Source organism: Dendrobium catenatum, unplaced genomic scaffold (assembly GCF_001605985.2).
Source record: "Dendrobium catenatum unplaced genomic scaffold, ASM160598v2 fragScaff_scaffold_1263, whole genome shotgun sequence".
Classification (NCBI taxonomy): domain Eukaryota; kingdom Viridiplantae; phylum Streptophyta; class Magnoliopsida; order Asparagales; family Orchidaceae; genus Dendrobium; species Dendrobium catenatum.
This window is the reverse complement of record NW_021319725.1, coordinates 1,059,416-1,081,578: the sequence shown is the minus strand read 5'-3', so window position 1 is coordinate 1,081,578 and position 22,163 is coordinate 1,059,416. Positions and strand designations below refer to the sequence as shown.

Sequence of the window (22,163 nt, the reverse complement as noted above, 5' to 3'; positions counted from 1 at the left end):
CCGCAGGAAGAGTCCGGGCTCGTGGTTTGTATCGTTTTTATTTTTATTTTTATTTTTTTTATCCGTCCTCTCATCTATAGTCTCCATCATTCACCATCCGTTTTTATTTTATTTCGTTTGATTTTGGTTAACTTTTCTTTTGGATCAAACATCAACCCCTCCATCTCCATAGTTGGCCGACCACCTCACCCCTAGCCTCTTCCCTCCTCCACAAATTTTGAATTTTGAATTCAAAATAGCATCTTGATTACCTTCCTAAATTAGATTTTTGTTAATTTGGAAAATCATTCAATTTTGAATTCAAATAAATTTGAATTTCAAAACATTTCCAATTTAATAAATTCGACATTAGGGAGCCTCCTCAAATTACTCTCAATCTGAAATTAATTTCATATTTAATTCGCCACATACCATTTAATGCTTGATCCACATACGTTGTATGTGGACACTTCTCCCTCTCCATATGGCCGGCCCCTTCTCTCACCTCCTCTCTAATTAATGCCTCTCCATTAAGGCCCTCAATCAACTCCAATCACCCCTAATAACCGCCGATCCCCATCCTCATCAAATCCTAATTAATCCTTCCCAATTAAGGTGACTTGAAATTCAAATTTTCCCTCCACTTCCCCCCTTTTTTGAAGTCTGAAATTAAATTCATATTTTAATTTTCAAATGACCCCTCCCCCATATCCGTTCTACATCAGATTTCTGATAGGAAGTGCTTGTATTCACAAGCAACCTATCCAAAATCGGCGAACCAACAGCAGCCAAATGGCTGTCCACAGCAAGAAAACAGCAGATTTCTGCTGTTTGCAGCAGGAAAACAGCACTTGTTCGGGAAAATACGAGAGAAAACTCAAGAAAAGACTTGTATTCCACTTAGACGATGAATAAAAGAGCAAGATACAATTGATCCTCAATTCGAGAGGAGGATCGATCTCTCCCAAATCTCTAGACGCCGCTAGAGCCCAAAGAAACCTAAATCTACGAGATCTCAAATTTCAGCCAAATTCCAGATGTCCAAACCCTAGGAAAAACAACTATTTAATGCATACAAATCAAAAGGAAATCCCTAAACAGCCCCTACATTCAAATTTCCCTCTCAAAACGCTAAAAAACGCTTCCTAAAATGTTCTAAAGGGCTGGTCGGGCCGCTCGATCTCCGCAGGAGGCGGAGATCTCCGCCTAATTTTGCGATCTTGGCCCGTGAACCGGTCCCGCCTGGACCGGCTGGACCGGTCCAGTGGACCGGTCTAACAATTTCCTTGTGGTTTTGCTGTTTTTCTGTTGTGGACAGCAAATTTACTGCTGTTTGCTCTTCGTTTGGTGTTAGGATTGCTGAGAACTCAAGTTTACCCTTAGGGTTACTTGCGAACTCAAGTATTTCCTATCACTTTTCTTATTCCTTTCTGTCATTTCAACATGGCTAACAAAGATTTGACATGCAACGTAGATTCTCAGTTAAAAATGTTTACATGCTATCTTTGAAGACAAATAATTGGCGAGAACTTGAGTAGTAGCATCTTAAACCAAATCTGATGTTACAGAGTCCCCTCACAAAGCCGCCAGCCACAAAGCAGCCACATCGAAGAGCTACTTATGCCTTTGGGCAATGCACGTACTCAAGGAAGTGGAGACATGGGTCAAGTGGGTATTAATGTAGCTGGTTATTAAGCTATTATGCTGTAAATAGGTACGTTTGGGTAATTAAAATTCATGAATATTTAGTGTAGTTAATATTTCATGCATGATTAGTGAGAATTTAGTTGTTACATAGGACATTTAAGGAGAAAAATGGATGTAAAATCATCATGATGAATGCGAATTTCTTCTTCCTCTAAATTAATTCTCTTCCTCCACTGTTTTTCCTTCATGTTACGTAACATCTGAATAACCAGGACAAAAAAAGTAGGACATTCATGCACATAGAATATGTCAATTTAGAGGGCAACAATTAGGTTGTCACCGTATGGAACATCATCACCATTTAGATAGAGATAGATGTTCTTCCTGCGGCACAAGAGTGTATTCGTGAAAAGAGCTAGCAATTAATGACTTTCTTCCCACCCGGAAATCATAGTAAGCCGGGAGAAAGATATTCCTATTCACCCAGGCACGGGATAAAGGGAAAGAGAGAGCCGAGAGACGGGAACGCAATCAAAAGAATTCGGGAATATTCTATTTTAGAATACATATGAGACTACCAAATCAAATTCAACTTCATTCCCCGAAACAACAACATAAAGAGAAATTGTTTCTTCATCTGCACCGGAAAAGAAAGAGCTAAGTCATGATCATTAATAACTTATTCCAACTATTTGGGACTACCTATTTTATGAATTTGGGACCACCTATTTTATGAATCCTCATCCTTCATATACACTCGATGAGCGTTGCATGAGGTTTGAATCTATTATGGGCAAAATATTTTGCACAATTTATATTTGAGTTATATCTTGGTCTACTAGTTTTCTTTTCAATCATTCTACATTGATTTTATCTAGCCATCTTTGTGGTGCATCTTCAAACTTTTCACTTATTTAACAAATTTAAGTTGAACTTAAATTAAAATTTGGAAATAGCCTTTATGAAAAATACTTTCCATCAACAAACAATTCGATAACAACAATAAAACACATTAAAAAAAATGACATCATCGAATTGGACAGCTTAATAGAAACAAACATAGAAGGACAATGTACTCCCAATTTAAAATTTTCCAACTGAATTAAAAGCTACCTACTAGCTACGATGAACTGAATTTCATGATTCATCACCCTAATCACCTTAATAAGATAATCTTAGACTATCATACTTCACCAAGCTCTATATGCTTTAACAACATTTTTGTTCCAGGATTTCGTCTCCATTCAAATCCACAAAGCCAAATTTTCCATTTTTTTCTTTTTTTCTTTTTTTATTGTGCATATTTAAGTAATACAGAAGTCCTTGGAATTGCTGGAATCATCTGCAGAGAGTGCCAATATATGCTTAATGAAAAGCATAGTCAGATCATCTCAATATTTTTCTGCAGCGTCGTTCAACATTTCAGGTTAGGAATAACCAAGGGAAATATTCATGATTTACCAATCCTAGTTACAAGTATTTTAGGGTCCGATTGATCATACAACACAAGCATTTTTATCTCATGAATTGCTAAAGCAAAGCCGATACCAAAATAAAAAAACTCGTTCTTAAAACCAGTATCGTGAATACAAATGAGTTTGGCCAAAATAGAAATGAAATTAAAACAAGAAAAGTCGTCATAGAAAGGGCATACCTAGTTTAAAAATATTCATTCTTGATCTAGCACGTCTGGTAAGTGTGAAGGACAGAACTAAAATCACAGCATCATAAAAATTGATCATAATTTTGGAAGATGCGCTTAGATTCATCAAATATCCATCTGTAAATTGAAAAGATAATAAGGAAACGCAAATAACAGAGGATGGAAACGATAATCAATAAAAAGGGCAATCACATCCTATATATCATAAATCCGAGATCTCAACGCTAAATTGGAGCTGAAAATGTCATCTATAGTAATCATCATCTTTCATAACCATTTCATTCTACAGGAATTCAACAGTCATAGCTGCCTCATCATGTAAACACTTTCATTCAATTATAACACTAGTAACTTTGCCATGTAAAAGCTACAAGTGGATATACTAAAACCCAAAAGTAGGACCTACAGAAAAAATGATTTCATATAAAGCGTAAAGATATTACCACAATAGAATAAATTAACATCAAAAGCATAGATGAATATTTAAAGAAGGAACCCTATAGGAGAATTACTTGCACATAAAAACTGAATGTAGGGCATCAGCCTTGTCTGCTAAAAGATTTCTTCTGTCCGTTTCCTCCCTAAATTTGTCTTCAGGTAGAACATCACATAAACCATAAATCGAACAAGCCAAAATTGTGCTTCTTCTATCTGAAGCATACACCTGCGACCAAAATACAAAATAGGATTAAAAATAGTACTCTTAAGTAAACAAAATTTGTAAGGAACTCAAGTGTTTAGCAGCGATAAATTGAAAAAATAAATTATAGATACTAAAATAAATACCTGAAGCAGATCAAATGCTACAATAAGTAAATAAGAACTATGCTTGCGTTGGGGTTTCTGAAGGGTTTTGATGCCTTTTTATTTAACTAAGGATATTGTAATGTTATTCAAATGAAGAGTGAATGGATGGTAAAAATTGATCTATAGCTAATCAAAATAGTTGAAATGGGCTGTGGATTTACATTTTAAGAGCCCAACCAATATCATACAATGGAAAGATAGATATGTCTTTTTAAGAAATAATTAAATGAAAATTTAAGGAAGAATTTATTTTAGAACAACATAATAAAAATTAGGAAATATTATAAATTGTTTCAAACTGAAGATAATGTATAAAAATAAAGATTAATAAAAGATATTGCAGTTGTTTGATTAAGAAATATTTGCAATGGAATTTCAAAGATTAAGAAAATGACAAATGAATGAAGAAGAAGCATTTTGGTACTATACTTATGTTTAAGAAAAATAAAATGGTCAAGATTTTGATAATTATATAAGAATAAATTTATAAGTCATATTACAAATTTTTACGAGAGTAATAGAGAGTCATATTACAGAGTTTTATGAGAGAGTAATAGAGAAACATATTACAAGGTTTAACGAGAGAGTGCTAGAAAATTAAATTGGGGAAAACTACATCCTTTTCCGTGAATCAATTTGGATTCATGCTAGAAAACTTAATTAAGGTGGTTTTTTTATAAGACAATTAATAAAAAATATAAATAATAATAAATTATTAACCTTGAGAAGAGATCTGATCCAATACTTTGAGAATTTATTTGATCTGCATTACGGAAGTAACATGTGTTTCAAAGGTATGATGAAATTATTTTAAATAAGCATGATCTTGCACTAAATCTCTGTTTAAAATTGTGCAATTCTGTCCAAAAGCGAGGCGTACGCCTCACACTGGCTGAGGCACGCCTCAGTTGCGCAATTTTGAGGGAGGCATACGCCTCATCCAAATGGTCCCACCCACTTAAAATGAGCCCTTCTTTACCCCCACACCCGTTCGACCCAGGTAATTCCCGAAAACTTCCGCCCGTAAGCTCCAGTTCTCGAAAAACAGAGGAGCCCGCACGGTCGGCCTCCATTAGTGTGTGATGATGTGTCGTCTGATAATGAGTGGTTCATAGATGATGAGACAGATTTGTCATTATCAGACTTACAGTTAGAAGATCTAAGTGTGGATGTCTTGAGGGGCGAAGCAGATCAAGTGGGCACATCCACTAGTACCACACCACACACATCCACTAGCTCTGCAGCACAACAATCAAGTAAAGGTATTCCACAATTTTTTATATGATATTGCATTACATTTATGTCAAGTGAGCAATGAACATGATAATGATCTTTTCTCTTATTGAACAGAGAAAAGAAAAAGCGAGTCATATTGAAGATGATGATGACATGGCAATCATAGATACAATTGGAGAAGAAGATTCACTTGAAGACCCATTTAGTGATGGGATATGATTGCATTTTATATGTTTTTTTTTTATTTTGGGAGTTTTGTTAAACTAATATTTTGTGATTTTGTACTTTGGGACATGATTTTATTGCATCTACTTTCTTACATTACACTATTTTCATATATCATTTAGATGTTTTTATTGTAAGATACAATATTGCTATTATTTTCATGCTAAAACCCTTAATTTTTCATTTACGCAATTATGTGTCCGTGAGGCTTACGCCTCAGACCGCCTCGAGCCTTACGCCTCGCCTCACGGACGAAAACAGACTCGAGGCTTAATTACGCAATTTTAAACCTTGCACTAAATAATAGTAGAAAGAGCTACAGAATGATAAAAGAGTTTCCAATTACAATGGGATTATAGCAATAATAAACATCTGAGTCCATATCTTTTTACATCTGTTATTAAGTGCTTTTTGAGGAAATTCACAATGAGATTTCTTATATGCTTTTTGTAAATGGCATAATTCTCATTAGGTTGCTGTTGAAATAAGTAAAAAAATTAAAAAGAAAAAGACATTTAAAAATAGAGGACCTAGAATCATTATAATAAAGACTAGATATATGATATGCATTTTTAGCAGGTGTATATAGGCAATTATCAATCAAGACTATTTGAAGATAACATACAACATAACTTTGATAGGTTTGGGTATCTTTGAAGTTTGATCTATCATGTAGAAAAAGGGGATATGAATAAGATATAAACTTTAATAATTAAGGTTAGGTGGCTAAATGAAAAAGTGCCTTTGTAGAAATTTATAATAAAATAATAATATTGAGACCTAAACATAAATTTTATAAACTGCAATTATTTTGGCTACGAGATTCTAGTTGAACCACAAAAAAATATTGCTAGCTAAGTAGGTATAGTAGAAATGAGTTTTAACATAGATATGTAGCAAAATTAAGAAATATTAAATATAGAATAATTATATTAAAGGTCAAATTAGAATAACATATATTGAATATAAGATACATGAAAATATACTCAAGTGATGTAGACATATACAATGAAAGGTGGAGAATGTGCTGAATGGATGGGTAGATAAATTAGAGGCAAAGGTTACGATGCAGTTACACTCTATTATAAAGTCGTATACAATGTCTGAGAAGTTCAAAACATGATATGCATGATATATGCAACTGACACCGTATAAGACACATCATCCATTTGTCAAATTATTTAAATTAAAAAAAAAAAATCACACACACATATCAGACATGATCGACACATGTGTCCTTGGATGGCTAAATTTAAATATTTAAATTTCTAAATGGTCATGCCCATATTTTATTTTCTTCAGTCGTTTATCCTTCATGTGAGGTTCTTCATCTAGCTAGCAACCATGACACGCACACAACAAGCCCGTAACTCACTTTAGCCTTCTCTTTTTTTAGGCCAATTATGATTTTCTTTCAGTTTTGATGACATATAATGTTTATGAAAGAAAAGAGAAACTTCTTATGTATTTTTCACATTTTCCTTTTTTTCATCCTTATAATATTAGAATTTAATAACATTTTTTTAATTATTATTTGTGCAATTACTATACAACATTTTTTTAATGTATAAATTATAATGTAATGTCTAAAGCATGTTAGTGTCATATATTTAATATAATAGACTCGTGCCTACATTAGTGCATCATAATTCAAAGGATTAAGAAAGAAAAAGAGCAAGTCTAAGGTAATATGGATATATGTTTCTTTTAAGAAAAAAAATTATAATCAATTAATGAAATGAATACAACATCAAGAAATTGCAAAAAATGACTAGTTGAAAAAACCAAATTACACCATCAAAGATAATTAAAAGCAACAAAGCAAGAGTACATTTGACGGAAGAGAATCCTAGGAATCCTCATTTAAAGCAAATTGCTTAAAGTCTGACAAATGTCACAAACCTTAAAGAATAACGATATTATTTTTTCCTATTAATACCTTTCTTGGCTTGAATATTTGAAACAATTTCTCTACTTGATCTTCTATAAATTTGGATCACCATTTTCCCTAACCAAAGCAAGGTCAGGAAGATCTAATACATTTACCGGACATGGGTAAATGACCTTGTGTGCAAATGAGTCACCAATAACCTCCACTAGGCTATGGACATTTAGAGAAGACTCTGAATCCATGAAAATATCTAAAGTGTTTTGAGTGTTTTATGTATAAATCTAATTAGAAATAGTTTGAATTGTAACTACTAAGTTTGAGAGTAAGTTTTGATCATTCGATTGCTCCTTTATGCTATGATTGCTTGAATCACTAAAAATGTTTATTACAAATTCTGAGTGAGCCTTGAAGCATCATGTGAAGTTATGACCAAATATTAAGAAGAAGAACAATGTGAAGGAATTTTTTTTTTTAATTCAGTCAGTAACCATAAGCAATAGAACCAATCCAAATCTCCTTCTCCAAAAGGATAGTAATTATTCATTTCAACCATGATCTTAGCAATTGATGGCCTATAAAACTTTGCAGTAGTAGCATCAACTTAAAGAAATTTTCAAAAAAAATAACATCAAGAGAAAAGTAGTGAATGAAAAGCCAAGAAAATGAAATCTAAATAGAAGTTATAAGTGGCTCCCGGAGCAATCAAAGTAAGGAGGCTAAGTAAATATCTACATAAAATAACCATCCAAATTATGATCTCTTCTTGAGAAAAGTATTGAATAATCAACATTTAGTGATAATTTGATAGGAACATGCTTGAATCAAGAAGCCCAATAGAGAAATCTTCAATTGATAAAAAATCGGAAATGAACCTACCAACAATTTCAAGATTGAGACACGACTACGTGAACTTGCCAACAATTGTGAAAAAGAAAGAACACTACCTAAAATATTGTTTCATAAAAAAATGAGTGTGGGTTAACCGTACAAGATGAAGTGCATCTTATGATGCATTGGTACTGAATTTTGCTAAAAATATATGAAAATCGAGGAAGCAAGTTAAGATTCATGACACACCATCCCCATCATAGCCTCTTCAGATAAAATGGGGAGCACACGCAGAAGGAGATTCCAAAGCAACTGGTATCCTAGGTGTAGGAGTGGCCAAAAGTGAATCCTCACAATGTGGAGTCACCAAAGGAGCTAAGGGCGAAGGCAATGAAGGGTCTAGACATAGATGAACTAACGATCAAGGGATGAATTGAAGCCAAAAGAAACAAAAGATTGTGATGTTGAATAGGATAAGAGGAACAAAAATTAACATGTTGTAGGTTGAAATTAGAACGAGTACATAGTAGCAAGGATGTTACTCTAAACACCAAAGCCGGAGAAGGAAAGTCAATTGAGAGAGCCGTAAGTCCTAAGAATAAACGGACATCATCGTGGTGAAAAGAAACATAAATTGGGGCAAAGTGCAAACATGCAGCACGTGAGTGTGAGGGGTTAAGCGTGATGCGGGTATTCTACATGAGAGGGTTTGATCGTGATGCAACGGGTTGTAAGGGTACCAAGCTCAACACAGGAGTCTTCCATAAAGCGATAACCCCTCTCAATCACATATAGAGGTTGACTAATGAACTGGTAAATCTGGCATCATTTACTAAAATCCTTGCTTTGTTACCTTACTGCTCCATAATCCTGAAATATCATCTACCTTGCAACATCGACCCTTAGAAATTATTACTTGATATAATTTTTTTCATGCATCCCATCTCCATAATCATCAACACTAAATTTTATAGTTTCACTATTTTGAAGTTTAATATCACGTAAATGGTGCCATCCGTTCTTCCACATGCTATCACCAAGTCGCATTTGATCACCTTCCAAGTATAAGTATAAAAGGTTGAGAACTTGAGATGTAGCATTCTTAACTACGCTGCCCAATCGAAATCAAGCTCTTTTTCAAGAATGTGCTTCACATTGTGAAGCTTCAATATAATCACATTATCAATTTGATATGCCCATTACCAAGCTAGTACTCCATAAGACTCAATATTAAAGATAACTGCATCATAAATATCTTCACTTAGGCCATCTCTGAACGAAAAACTCATTTTCCACTCCAAAATACAATAATATTCCAAAATGCAATAACCCATCTCTAACCGAACTTCATTTTCTAAAACCAAAAAAAGAATATTCTATGTATATCCATTCTCATACATATTTTTTATATTTATTTTTAATCATATCTTCATATTTATCAATACCATGTGACTTGGCATATCGATTCAATCCTCCGAATCCGACAATCCATCGCAAATGTTTCATCCCCCACATGACAATCAAGCTCTGCGACAAAGTTTTGTGGCTCTGCTCTATGTTCAGCCTACCCCCCCAAAAGTCAAATAGTGCAAATAGCACCAAAAATGCCCCGGTAGTTCAAAATGGCCCAAAAAGCTTAATTTTTTTTTTGCCATTTGATAGCACTATTTGCTTGATAACTGCCAACGCCAATGCCACTTGTAGCCCTTCAGATTTTATCATAATTTATTTATTAATGTTGTAGCTTAATTATATTTATTTAATTTTACATTATTTAAAATGAATAATCTAATTTTAATAAATTAACTATAAAAATATATATATTAAAATTTTAAAAATAATACATTTATAAATTATATTACTTTTAAAAATTAATAGTAAAGAAACTGTACTTGAAAAATTAATAAAGAAACTACATTTGAAACCCGATTTTCTAATTTTTCAACAAAAAAATTTTTTTGCGTCGCTAAACAGTGTGACACCACGGGACAATGTCATGCAAATTGGAGTTCGATTGGAGCGGCTGAACAACTGCATACACCTGTAAGGCGCTTAGTAGGAGATGGTCTTACAGCATTCAAGGATTCCACAAATTGATTCAAGCTTTTTCCACCATTCCTATGCAAACAATCTCTTTTCATACAGCTAATTTCACCAAATTGCCAATATATACCTGATACATCATAAGAAAATTATCTTGATCATGCACAAATCTTGAAGCAAAATTGAGTTGGAAACTTCAAAGATAAAATTCAGGAGCATCTGAACTCCGATTTCAGCGAGCTTATAGTCAAATTGAGCGTCTCGGAGACACGAACCCAATGACACAAAACTCAACCCAATCCGAGCCCAAATGAGTCTAAATCAAAGACCCAAAGCGCTGTTGGGAGATTCGAACCACAATTTGAGTTACCAAACGGTCTCCGATTTTCACGAGCTTATACTCGAATCGAACGTCTCGACGAGACGAATCCAACGAGCCCAAGATCGCCGAATTCCGACGTCATCAAGGCCTTAAAATGTACAACGAACGGTCCACGATCAAGAGATTCAATATCGACCGTCCATTCAAACCACTCCCGATTCGCCCTTGATCTCACACCTATTTACAAGTCATGCCACTCTGGATATACGTATATTGCTAAGACATTATATTTTTTACTCTACTGCCGCGTATATTATAGTCCGCAACAATACCACTGCTACTTTTAGATTGGCATATTGGCTAAGATTTGAGTCTTCCTTTGTTGTTGCCTATTGCTACACTTTTTTCTTTACTCTCAAAATTCAAAACATCAAAAGAAGAATGTTCACCTAATTCTCATCTGCTGATGTCCTCGCTTAAGATTAGGCACCGACATCATTTAAATTTAGTTTCATAGACTAGCATGAACCGTTGAGAGCTATCAAAATTCTAGCCCAACTTTCTATAGTGATGACAACAACCACAACGCCATGCCTAAACTTTGTTATCAAATCTAACATCAAGTAGCAACTAGCTTGTGGTCAAATTGGACTCATATATATGCATTGATGTGGAAGCACCTTTATTCATCTTGAAATTAAAATACTTTCTCACTGTATATGGCTTGTTCACTGTTGAAGGCTTCTCATACATGCTTGACAAAGCCTTCATCATTCTAGTTGAGGTCCCCTTGTGCAATATATTGAAGGAACCCTTCTTGATCAATATCAACCATATAACTCCCAATGCTCCTCTTCCTATAGTATTATTGGTTCAGGTTGCTCCACATAAACTATAAGAAAAAGGTGGATATAACTTTCCCTAGCATATGTAATCTTTGATACACATCATTCAACACCAAAATCATTCCATTAAATCGATCCATCCTCATCTTTCCCATCTTCGTACGCTATTGCTCCCAAACTTCTTGTAGACTCGAAAGCTATCGTAACTCTAATAATAATTTTTTGGAGTAAGTGTGTGTCAAAGAGAAATTATGCACAAGAGCAAAAAAAAAAGAAATTTTTTTGCAAGAATAACAAAGAATACAAGAGAGTTTGCATGGTTTGGAGAGATCAACCTACATCTAGGACTGCATAAAAAGAGAAATACAAACTAATCCAGAAACAAATATATTATACAAATATTTGCTCACTCAAATATGTATCACATACTCCCTAGTTTTCTTCCCTCTCCCCAGTATTCTCTCTCCAAAGGCCAAACCAGTGTTTAATTCTTCCGTCGATTATGCTCATTGAATATAGAAGAAAGCCTGCCATCTCTTATTTTGGACTTACCTCCAGCCCCTATAACAATCAACTATGTCCTTTTCTGGAAGTCTCTAACTTCCAACTGTCATAGTTGGGCCTTCAGCGCTCGTTGTCAACCACCCAAGAAAAAAAAATTCCTCTGTATGATACAGACCAAGATAGCTACAAACCTCCTATCAGTCCATCAATCACCTCTCCAATGAGGCTTTAAACATGGCTAAATGAAAAAGGAAGAATAAGTGATGCCCTTCAATACCCTTCAGCCATCCCCTACATAATGCTTAGAGGGGGTAGGTAACAAACTTGTAGAGATTAGATAGATAGCAATAAATAGCAGACAAAAATTAGACATTTTTTTAGGAATGTATGAAAATACATATAGTAAATTTTGATTTTATAATTAAGATTGGTGAGAAAATCATCTCAAAACACTCTGCCAAACCAAATTAAAGGTACTTAAACTTGTCAAACCTAGGTACCGCAATCGAGTTAAATTGTGATATCTAGGTGACATGCTAACTAATCCTTATCATTTTCCATCGTAATCAAGTTAAGTCATAATTCTACATTACTGGCAAACACCTTGACTTTGCCAAACAACAATTCAAGAATAAAGAATATGCTAAACTTGAAAAAAAATAAATCTTCTCTTGCTTCTAAGGAAAAGAAGAGCATACTCCAACACTTTAAGCCCTATAGTTATGAACTAAAAAGAGACAATCTCACACAATAAATCTCCTTTCAATCCATCCAAGCTTGTTAGATAGACTTTTAATAGAGGAAAATTGTGTCAAGGACCCTTGACCCAAAAATAGGGTCAAGAGTGCAAGACGACGACGACGACGACGACGACAACAACAAGCCTTTGTCCCACAACGTGCGGTAAGCTACATGAATCTTTTTTTCTCCATTGTGTCATGTTAAGAGTAAAATTCTCATTTAAATCTAATAAAGAAATGTCATTTTTAATAATTTTATGACCAAGTCTTTTTAGGACTACCTCTACCTTTATTAACATAAATCAAATCTAATGCATCTACTCTCCTAACCGAACCATCGGAAGGCCAACTTTTTATGCGACCACTTTTTTTTTTTCAGGAGTGCAAGACAAATGAAATATATATATATATATATATATATCAAAAGCACAAGAGGAATGAACAAAATTTAAAATCATTTCATCTATAATATAAGACAATGCAATATTTTCTTGCAACAAATAATTAATTTGAGTGTCATTTTGTGGTACAAAATAGCTTTCTTATAATTATTTTATATATGTCTTGTATTTTGGATTACATTGCCTTAGACTCAAAAATGGGTTAAAAGAACCTGACGCAAAATTTCTCCTACTTCATTACATGTCAAAACATGCATTCATGCAAGAAGCTTGAAACCATAGGCCACATGTTTGCATGGGATAAAATTAAGAAAATAAAAATGAAACCATAATTTATAATAAAATACAAATAATAACTGACCTCATCTTTCACAGGAGTTGAAGGTTGACCAACACCCTCGGGAAGATTACCAGGCAAGTAATACTCATTCACAATGGCTAACTTTGAACAAACTTTATTGTCTTCCCACAAAGACTTTCCAGCAGAATAAATTAAATAAATCATAAATCAGTAAACAGAAGAAAGAAATGTAAGATTTTCATGCACAATTAATTACAACTAAATAAAATAAAACAGTAGATTGTATGATAAAGAGGAAAAATGGGCACGCAAAAGTCTCACCAGAAGTTTCGCTGGATAGAAGTTCTTGCTGTTGGTAGAAACTATAACATTATCTTGAAGGTTGATGATACAGCCATTAATGCGACAAGACCTATAATAAGCTCTATTCTCCGCAACCTCAAGGATATCACCAACCCAATCTAATCTTTGCAGTTCTTCTACTAATGAGTTGCCAGAATCACTCTCATTCTGAAGAATTTGGCCACACATCATCTGAGAACCATGTTCACCCTCTAAACTGACTTCTAGCACTTGATTTGAAAATGCTTCTGGTGATTTAGGAAATTCTTTTAAATCATCAGTTACCATTTTGCTTGGTTTTAGCATTAGATCATCTGCAGATTCAGCACGAATTGGAACATCTACTTCTTTAATAGTCCGCAAGTCACTGGTTAACTGAGACTGACAAGCAGTTTTGACAACAGTTTCATGTTTTTGGTTAGAACAAAGGTATTTTGCTTGTTCTATATCTGGCATAGATCCAGAGACAGATCTCTGCATCTCAGATGTAAACAATGAGCTTTGCTCGGGAAGCTCATCAAAGTTCCTGGATTGAGAATCAGAAGCAGGTTTCGTTCCCTCTGTTTCTGGTGATTTGATTCTTGCAGTTTGACCATCAGAAATTCCAATTTGTGCTCCATGTATGGCAGATGCCAACCCACTTTTTTCCTCCAAGTCACTGATTGATGTTCCTGAATACATCCCTTCTCCGTTTCTCTTCCCATTCATATTTAACACTTGGACAACACTGGATGAGCTCAAATTCTCATTTTCCATTGACTTCTGATATTTAAACTTGGCTTCTGGAATTTCCCCATTCTTCTCTGCCAATATGGTTCCACCTCCACTGGAAGTAGTCGTCACTGAAGGAATATTCCGAGTAACACGACCATATTTTGGTGGAAATGGCTTGCCATTGTTTGCTGACAAGCATTTTGGACAGTGCCAATCGGCTTTTGGAATGATTTTGGTGCCATTCAATTGAAGGCACTTCAAGTGAATTCCTTTCTCACAAGCATCACAAACAAGTAAACTTTCCACATCAGTAATAATTATCTTACATACTTGGCAATTAAGAGGTTTGGTTATGTATTCAGTTGACGGAAGTGGTAAGTTTGGACAATCAGGAACCTTTGTTTGCACAACACCCATCACACTTTTAGCAATTTCATTGTGATTGCTGATAAAAGAAGGTACATGCACAAATGTTAAACCTTGTGAAGTTTGATTTCCTATGACCATGTTTACTTGCGTTGCATGAACCACAGGACCTTTTGTATCATGTGCTTTCATCATCTGGTGTGAAGCCTGAATGGCTTTCACTTCATGATTACCCTGTGAATTAACATCTGGATTTTGTGTTGCTAGAGCAGCAGATGTTGATATCCCTGAAGCTGAAGGCTTTTCCATTAGGTAATTGGTAGCAGCAGTAGCTACATTTCAAAATACCCGATGTCAACCAAAATAACTCAAATATATTCATCCGAATTACTCAGAAAACGATATCAAAATTATATTTCGATAATGTTCAGGCCAAAAAAAATGTCAACCAAATATTTTACTTTTAGTTGCTTAATATTATTTCTCTCGTACACTGAATATCAAAAAGGGAGTCGTATACTCACTGAACATCATAAACTAAAGGGTTTTACTATATATCTTACAGTTCTTCTTTTGTAGGTTTCTTTTCTAAGCAAATTAGAATAGCGATTAAAAAAAATATTCTCCTTTATTTGACCAATAAACAATATACCAGACAGCAGAGCATCAAGTCACATTGTAAATTGGCCTTGCATCACCATCAAAGAACAGGCACAATGTCAGAAAATCAAGCAGGATACACAAACCATACCACGTAGAAGAAAACTTGATCACTTAAAAACCTAAATTTGGAAGAAAAAAATATATTCATTCAATGAGAAGAATACCATAGGTTAGGAAGCGGATGCCTTTGATTGGAATTATACCCAACACTTATTTCTTTTTTATCCCATATCAGGACGATCAATTTTTGCCTGCACTTTTCTAATTAATGAAAGACTTTTTTTGACACAGAATGAAAGGGTAAACACTCAAAACGTGGGGTGGGAGATCTTTGCCTCCTCTGATTGTGAAACTTATATAGAGGCATCTCAGCCATACTCATCTTCGAGTCTAGTTTATGAAAGTTAGAGTAGGTTGTTAGACCTTATTGAACTGTCCCAAGGCTAACCAAGAGGAGATGAATTGGTAATTTTTTAAAATTTCTTGGATTTTCAAAAACCGTTTTTAGAAAGTTCAAACAATGATCCTGAAATATGCAGTTGTGTAATAAACTAATTATCACAATAAATTTTTCAACCACAAAATTTTGAAGCACAAAAAAATAAAAATACAGAAAAAGTAAAGTGAACAGAAGAACACCAAATTTATAGTGGTTCGGTCCAAACTAGCCTACGTCCACTCCCTGAATACTCTTTCTCCATGTATTGCACAAAATCAAAGTGACTCTCCTTTTGCCCCCACAGCAAGACAGAGAAGCCTTTACAAACTCTCTTCCACCAACCCCGATGCGGCAGAGTAGCGACATCCTTTCTCACCCTTCTGGTGACGGCAGAGAACTTTCGTCCTTTTTCACCCTCCTGGTAACGGCAAAGTACTGACGTCCTATCTCACCCTCCTCGTGACGACAGAGTATCGCGACACAATGTTGAAGATCTTCTCTCAAAAGCCTCCAAAGGAGATGGGCAAAAATTTGAAGAAGAAAAAGAGAACCTCGCTTTGGGCAACCTTGTGAATCCCTCACAACTCCTCACTTGATCTCTCACACTTCACTCTCACAATCTCTCTCAAACACTCACACTCAGTGGCCACTCTCAAGAGAAAATTGTAGCAAATGTATAGAGTGTTAGTTTTTATATCACTTATACATGAAACACAAGAAAAACCATCCTAGAAAACTGAAAATTACAAATCAACCGACTTAAGATCGTACAGTACGATTAAGGATCGTTTGTACGAACAGTTCAAAAATCCATGTACGAGCCTTATTTTGTCAGTTGTCTATAAGAATTGACATTGTACTGTACGAGCAGTTCAAAAATGAGCCTATTCGTCTGATACGATCCTGTACGAACCTTATTCGTTCTCTATCATCGTATGTACGAACAAACATCGTATAGTATGAACAATTAACGCAAATCAAGCTTCGTTTGGTACGAAAAAGGGGACGACCCAATTTCGTACTATATCAATCGTACGTAAGAACTTGCATCATACAGTACGAACAATACAAAATATCCCATCCACCTTTGTTAAATATCCTCTTCTAATAAAAGTATTTTTTAATTTTCATCCTTAATGCATTTCACTTGAACAAAATTCTTATTATCATCCACCTTTCGCCTTCCTTAGTATCTAATGTATTATATAAATCATTAAAAGCTAAGATATTTGCATCGTATATTGTTTTCTTAGACTCCTTATAAGTTTCTTTATATATTTTTCAATTATCATAATTTTTATATTTAAACAAATTTTTATAACAAAACTTCCTCTTTTTTAATCTTTTCTTGCACATTTTGATTCCACCACCAACTATTTTTACTATTAGGAGCTTTTCTTTTTAATACCCTAAACACATCTTTTGTAACATTTTTAATATAACTAGCTACTTTTTCTCATATTACATTAGCTTCCTCATGCACAGACAAAATCTTAAAATCTATAATCTTACTCTCAAAAATTTTTTTGTTAATATTCTTTAAATGTCCTCATCTAATCCTAGAATAACAATTTACTTTTTTTTTTTGTTCATTTATCTTATAGTCCAAAATTAATAAACAATGTTGGGTACATGGGTACATAAATTTTCATTTGGAATAACTTTATAATCTTTGTAATCTAAATGATCTATTTTTCTTATAAGAAAATATGAAAACTGAATTTTACTATATTTATTCTTATAAGTGGTGAGATGCTCAAATCTTTTCTTAAATAAGATATTAGCAATTACAAAATCATAAGCTAAAGAAAAATCTAATATGATCTTACCACCTTCATTAGTCACTCCAAAGCTATAACCATCATGAATGCTTTTAAAATCATCTACCTCTCTACCAACATGTCCATTTAAATCTCCTTCAATAAAAACTCTTTCTTCAAGAGGTATTTTTCATATTAATTTTTCTAAATAATTCCAAATTTTTAATTTTGAACACATATCCAAACCTACTTGAAGAGCATAAGCATTTATAATATTAATAATCTTAGTATCAACAACAATCTTTAAAACTATAATTCTATCTCTAACTCTATTAATTTTTATAATATTATTCTTCAAACTCTTATCTATAATCATACATACATCATTTCTAGTACAATTTCTACTAGAATACCATAGTTTGAATCCTAAACTATCAATCTTCTTAGTCTTCTCTATAACACATTTAGTTTCCTGAATGCTAAAATATTTATTTTTTATGAATAATAATATACATTAATTCTATTAATTTGTCTGTAAGGGAACCTATATTTCAAGTTCATATCCTAATTTTAGTTTCATCCACTAGCTACTTTGCCCACATCTATCCATGATATGAGAATCCTTGCCTATTTAACATTGGACCTGAATGCCGGTGCAGGGGCCCTTGCCCGCTTGTCGCTGTATTCAGGGCATACAATCCATCGCTTCCAGGGAACGCCCTAGCATTAACACAATATATTAAAGATTCATATCATGATTATTCGATAAATTTTACACTATATGTCTATTACCTAACGCAACCCTCCACTTTTATCATTCAGGACTTGGGACCAGACAACAACAATGTTTTAATTCTTCTAAGTCATTTTAAAAATTTAATTTTGAATACATATCCAAACCGACTAGTTCATGAATGGTCATTCGGCCAACAAAATTTGATTTACTAATCATATTAGTCAACATACGACCAAATTTCCGCTTTAGAATTATGTAAGAATCAAAGAGGTCTAAAATAAATATAGAAAAAAAAAAAAAGCTGAGCTTATCAGTAACAACATCAAGCACTTGTTCCACTACGTGGGGTCGACTACATGAATCATTTTTTTTCATTGTTGTCCTATTAAGAATCAAATTCTCGTTTAAATCTAAAAAAAAAAGTCATTTCTAATATTTTCTAACCAAATCTTTTTAGATCTACCTCTACCTTTCTTAATAAAAGTCAAATCTAATGCATCTACTTTCCTAACTAGGTCATCGCTAAGGCTACTCTTTCTAATCTTATCTTCCATTGGAGCTACTCAAACCTTTTCACGCATATGCTCATTTCGTATCCTGTGTTAGAGTAAAGTCACTCATCCACCTGAACATCCTCATCTCTACAACACTTATGCTTCTCTTTTACCAGCAACAAAAAAAATTAATTTTTTGTAAAAAGGGTTAAATATCCACTAGATGTCATTGTTAACCAAACAAAATACATAAGCAACAAAAAGTGTAGGAGCAAAAATAATGCAGCACCAGAATGGGAATGAACAAAAAAGAGGAGAAATAAAATGGTTTCCAAAACCATACGTCGAACAAGTGTAAAATAAGTTGGTCCATTGATCCGTGCATCTAGCCTTTGATTTACAGCTTCGACACTTGATGTTGCAACTGAAGATGAATCTTTTATGGAAGATAATTTTACAAGAGCAGTCTGTGCTTCACTCATTGGTGTCTGTTTCATAGAGGAAGAAGCTAGAGCAGGAATATGTGCAGCTGAATTATTGGGAAAACCTCCAGCTGTCAATACCATTGGACTCGGTTTACTAGCAATTAATCTTTGGGATCCATGCGATTCAGAGCTTGGACCAAAGCTAGCTGAATGAGGTACAGAAGCATGAGCAGAAGCTGTATGGTCTCGTGACTCTTCCATCTACAGTAAAGAAGGTGAAAAGCTCCAGCGTCAGATTGAGCTATAACAATGTAATATAACGGAATTAAGTTGAAGGTTATCAAAGTATGATAGAACAAACAATAAGGCATTGGAATGACAAAATGAGGCATGTTTAACTAGTTCATTCGGAATGTGTTTAATCATATCTCCAGTTTGATGCAAAGTCCCAAGAGAATGCCAAGCAAATTAATAATATGGTTGCCAGTATTTTTAAGACACAAGAACCAGTGTTAGAAGATTTATTTGTTGCTTATGAATGTTATTTGAGAGCATAAAATAATTCATAGGCCCTAAATTGATTGCTTAGCCTTTAGGTTCATAAGTCCGCCATTATTATATTTGAATCTGAATTATCATTAATTGCTAGGTTAGAAACTTCTAAACCCCAATTTCTACAAGGGTCGGGGAGCCTACTTAGTATTCATTAAAGCACTTGACTGAATCAAAATAATCTCCATTTTGGGTTAAGAAAACAAAGTCATTCTATGGCCTTAACTTCATTTCATAAGCTCTTAGATTACTGCGGTTAACCGGCCTGGTAATAAAGTCTAAAAGACTAGCCGTCCCAAGTTTGTGTGATTAATATTCCCATCATTTCCATTTATTTCTGAAGTTTACCATCAATTTCTTGGTTGTCCCCTGAATGTTGTTCAAAACTTTAGCGTGCTTCTAATCACCACAGGTGCTAAGAAGCATAAAATAATTCATAGGCCTAGCCGAATAACCGAGATTTTTTATTCATGATATCAAGAGGGAAGGGGCATTTAAACAAAACATCCATCCATCTGCAAAAGAAATTCTGAGCTGTAGTGAAAAATGTATTAAAAAAAAAAGTGCACTCTCAAATTTCAACCACTTTTACTCAATGAATTAAACAAGGCCACTCAATTACATAAACCTCTCCATCAGGACATAAACCGCTCCTTCAGGAGCAATCATCCTCATCAAATTCTATCTAGAACGGATCTATCAGTCACAATGCTCAAGATTTCATAAATCACTTAATCCAATAAATATTCCTAAGCACCATCTTCTCGTCCAACAAATTACTCAAATATGCAAAGATGCAATCAAAACCCTCGGGAACTAATATCAAATCATACCAAAAACTGAACCATTCTTGGCTCAAAGCCAACCAACATCCTAAATAAAACGAAGAAATTATAACGTAGAAGGAAATTGACGAAGCCGAGAGGGTCAAAAGGGATGCCAATAAAACAAAAACAATTACCTTTTTCTTGGTTTGTTGCACTCTCTCGGCGATAGAAATCTTAGGCCGGAACGCCAGCACCGGGTCCCTCGATCGATTCAACCCCAGATCCTCAACCATGACCCTGACGGCCTCACTGGAGAACAAGTCCTTAGGCCGAACCTCCTCACATAACCGAGCTAACCTCTCTCTCGCCTCCGCCGCCAAAGCCTTCTCCGCCGCGGTCGGATCCTTCCCCGCTCTCATCTCCACCATCGCCGACAGCACCATCATGATCTGCGCCACTCTCCGCAGCTCCTCTTCTCTTCCTCTTCGTTTCTTCGCTGGCGGAGGATGCGGTGCTGCGTCGGCCTGCGTAGCGGAAGCGATACGCTCCCTCGCTTCGTCCCCCATAGACTGGGGCGGGAAACCCTAGCGAGGGAGAGAAGGAGCAGACGAAGTGAAGGACGAATGGAGAGAAGGGTGTCTTTCAAAAGGGGTTTTGGCGGGGAGTAGAGGTTTTATATGTCTTAAAAAGGGCAAATTATTGCATCAGGTCACCTGACAGAGAGATGCGTTCGGTCTCTCTCTGTCTACAGTAACCTGACAGTAAAGCGCAGGTTACTGTAGACAGAGAGAGACCGAACGCAGAGATGCGTTCGGTCACCTGACGCAATAATTTGCCCTTAAAAAGGGAGGGGAATGCCGTATTGAGATGGCGGTGTGAGAGTTCGAAGACTTGAGCCGCAGATCGGGGGGAGAGAGAAGGGAAAAATCGAGGTGAAAGGGGGGCGGAGTTTTTTATATAGCGGATATATTTTGATAGGCTACTTAAGTCCGGAGAATGCAGCCTAGGCGCTGGAAACTGGGTCTAACACGAAACACGAAACACGAAACACGAAACACGAAAATGGGGTTCTGATGGATGCGTGACACGTTAATACTTTTTTTTTGGGAAAAATTGGGGCAAAGCCCTTGTATTAATCACCAAAAGTTACAGGAAAAACAAAATTACAAGTATAGAAAAACAACTATACCAAAACCCCCAAAGAAAATTCTAAAAAGGAAAAGATCCTAAGGACTCAGGAAAATGGTCTACATCTCAAAGGCATCAGAGCCAATATCACAAAAACCGCCCATCACGAATGTCACATAGGCACCGGTTGCCCAGAAAAATAACAGGGCCGTCGCAGTGCCCAAAATACGTCAACCTGGTTGCCAGGAAGACCTTCCTAGGAGACGCAGGAGATGTAGACCGGCTCATCATTGTCCCAAAAAACAACTGCAAAATTCCAGCGGAAGAGAAGCTGGGCAGAAAATT

The 22,163-nt window shown here is 35.0% G+C and overlaps 1 protein-coding gene across 1 annotated transcript in view; it reads right to left on the bottom strand.

Moving 5' to 3' along the window:
• Nucleotides 1-21,643, bottom strand: part of LOC110106083 — a 30,731-nt gene extending 9,088 nt beyond the window's left edge. Inside the window, exons 1-7 of the mRNA XM_020835827.2 lie at nt 21,528-21,643; nt 20,885-21,371; nt 19,290-19,632; nt 13,754-15,186; nt 13,493-13,606; nt 3,802-3,953; nt 3,281-3,406 (exon numbers count right to left, since the gene is read on the bottom strand). Of these exons, the coding sequence (XP_020691486.1) occupies nt 3,352-3,406; nt 3,802-3,953; nt 13,493-13,606; nt 13,754-15,186; nt 19,290-19,632; nt 20,885-21,256 (2,469 nt within the window). The 5' untranslated portion in view covers nt 21,257-21,371; nt 21,528-21,643 and the 3' untranslated portion in view covers nt 3,281-3,351. The remainder of the gene's footprint in view (nt 1-3,280; nt 3,407-3,801; nt 3,954-13,492; nt 13,607-13,753; nt 15,187-19,289; nt 19,633-20,884; nt 21,372-21,527) is intronic.
• Nucleotides 21,644-22,163: the final 520 nt, after the last annotated feature.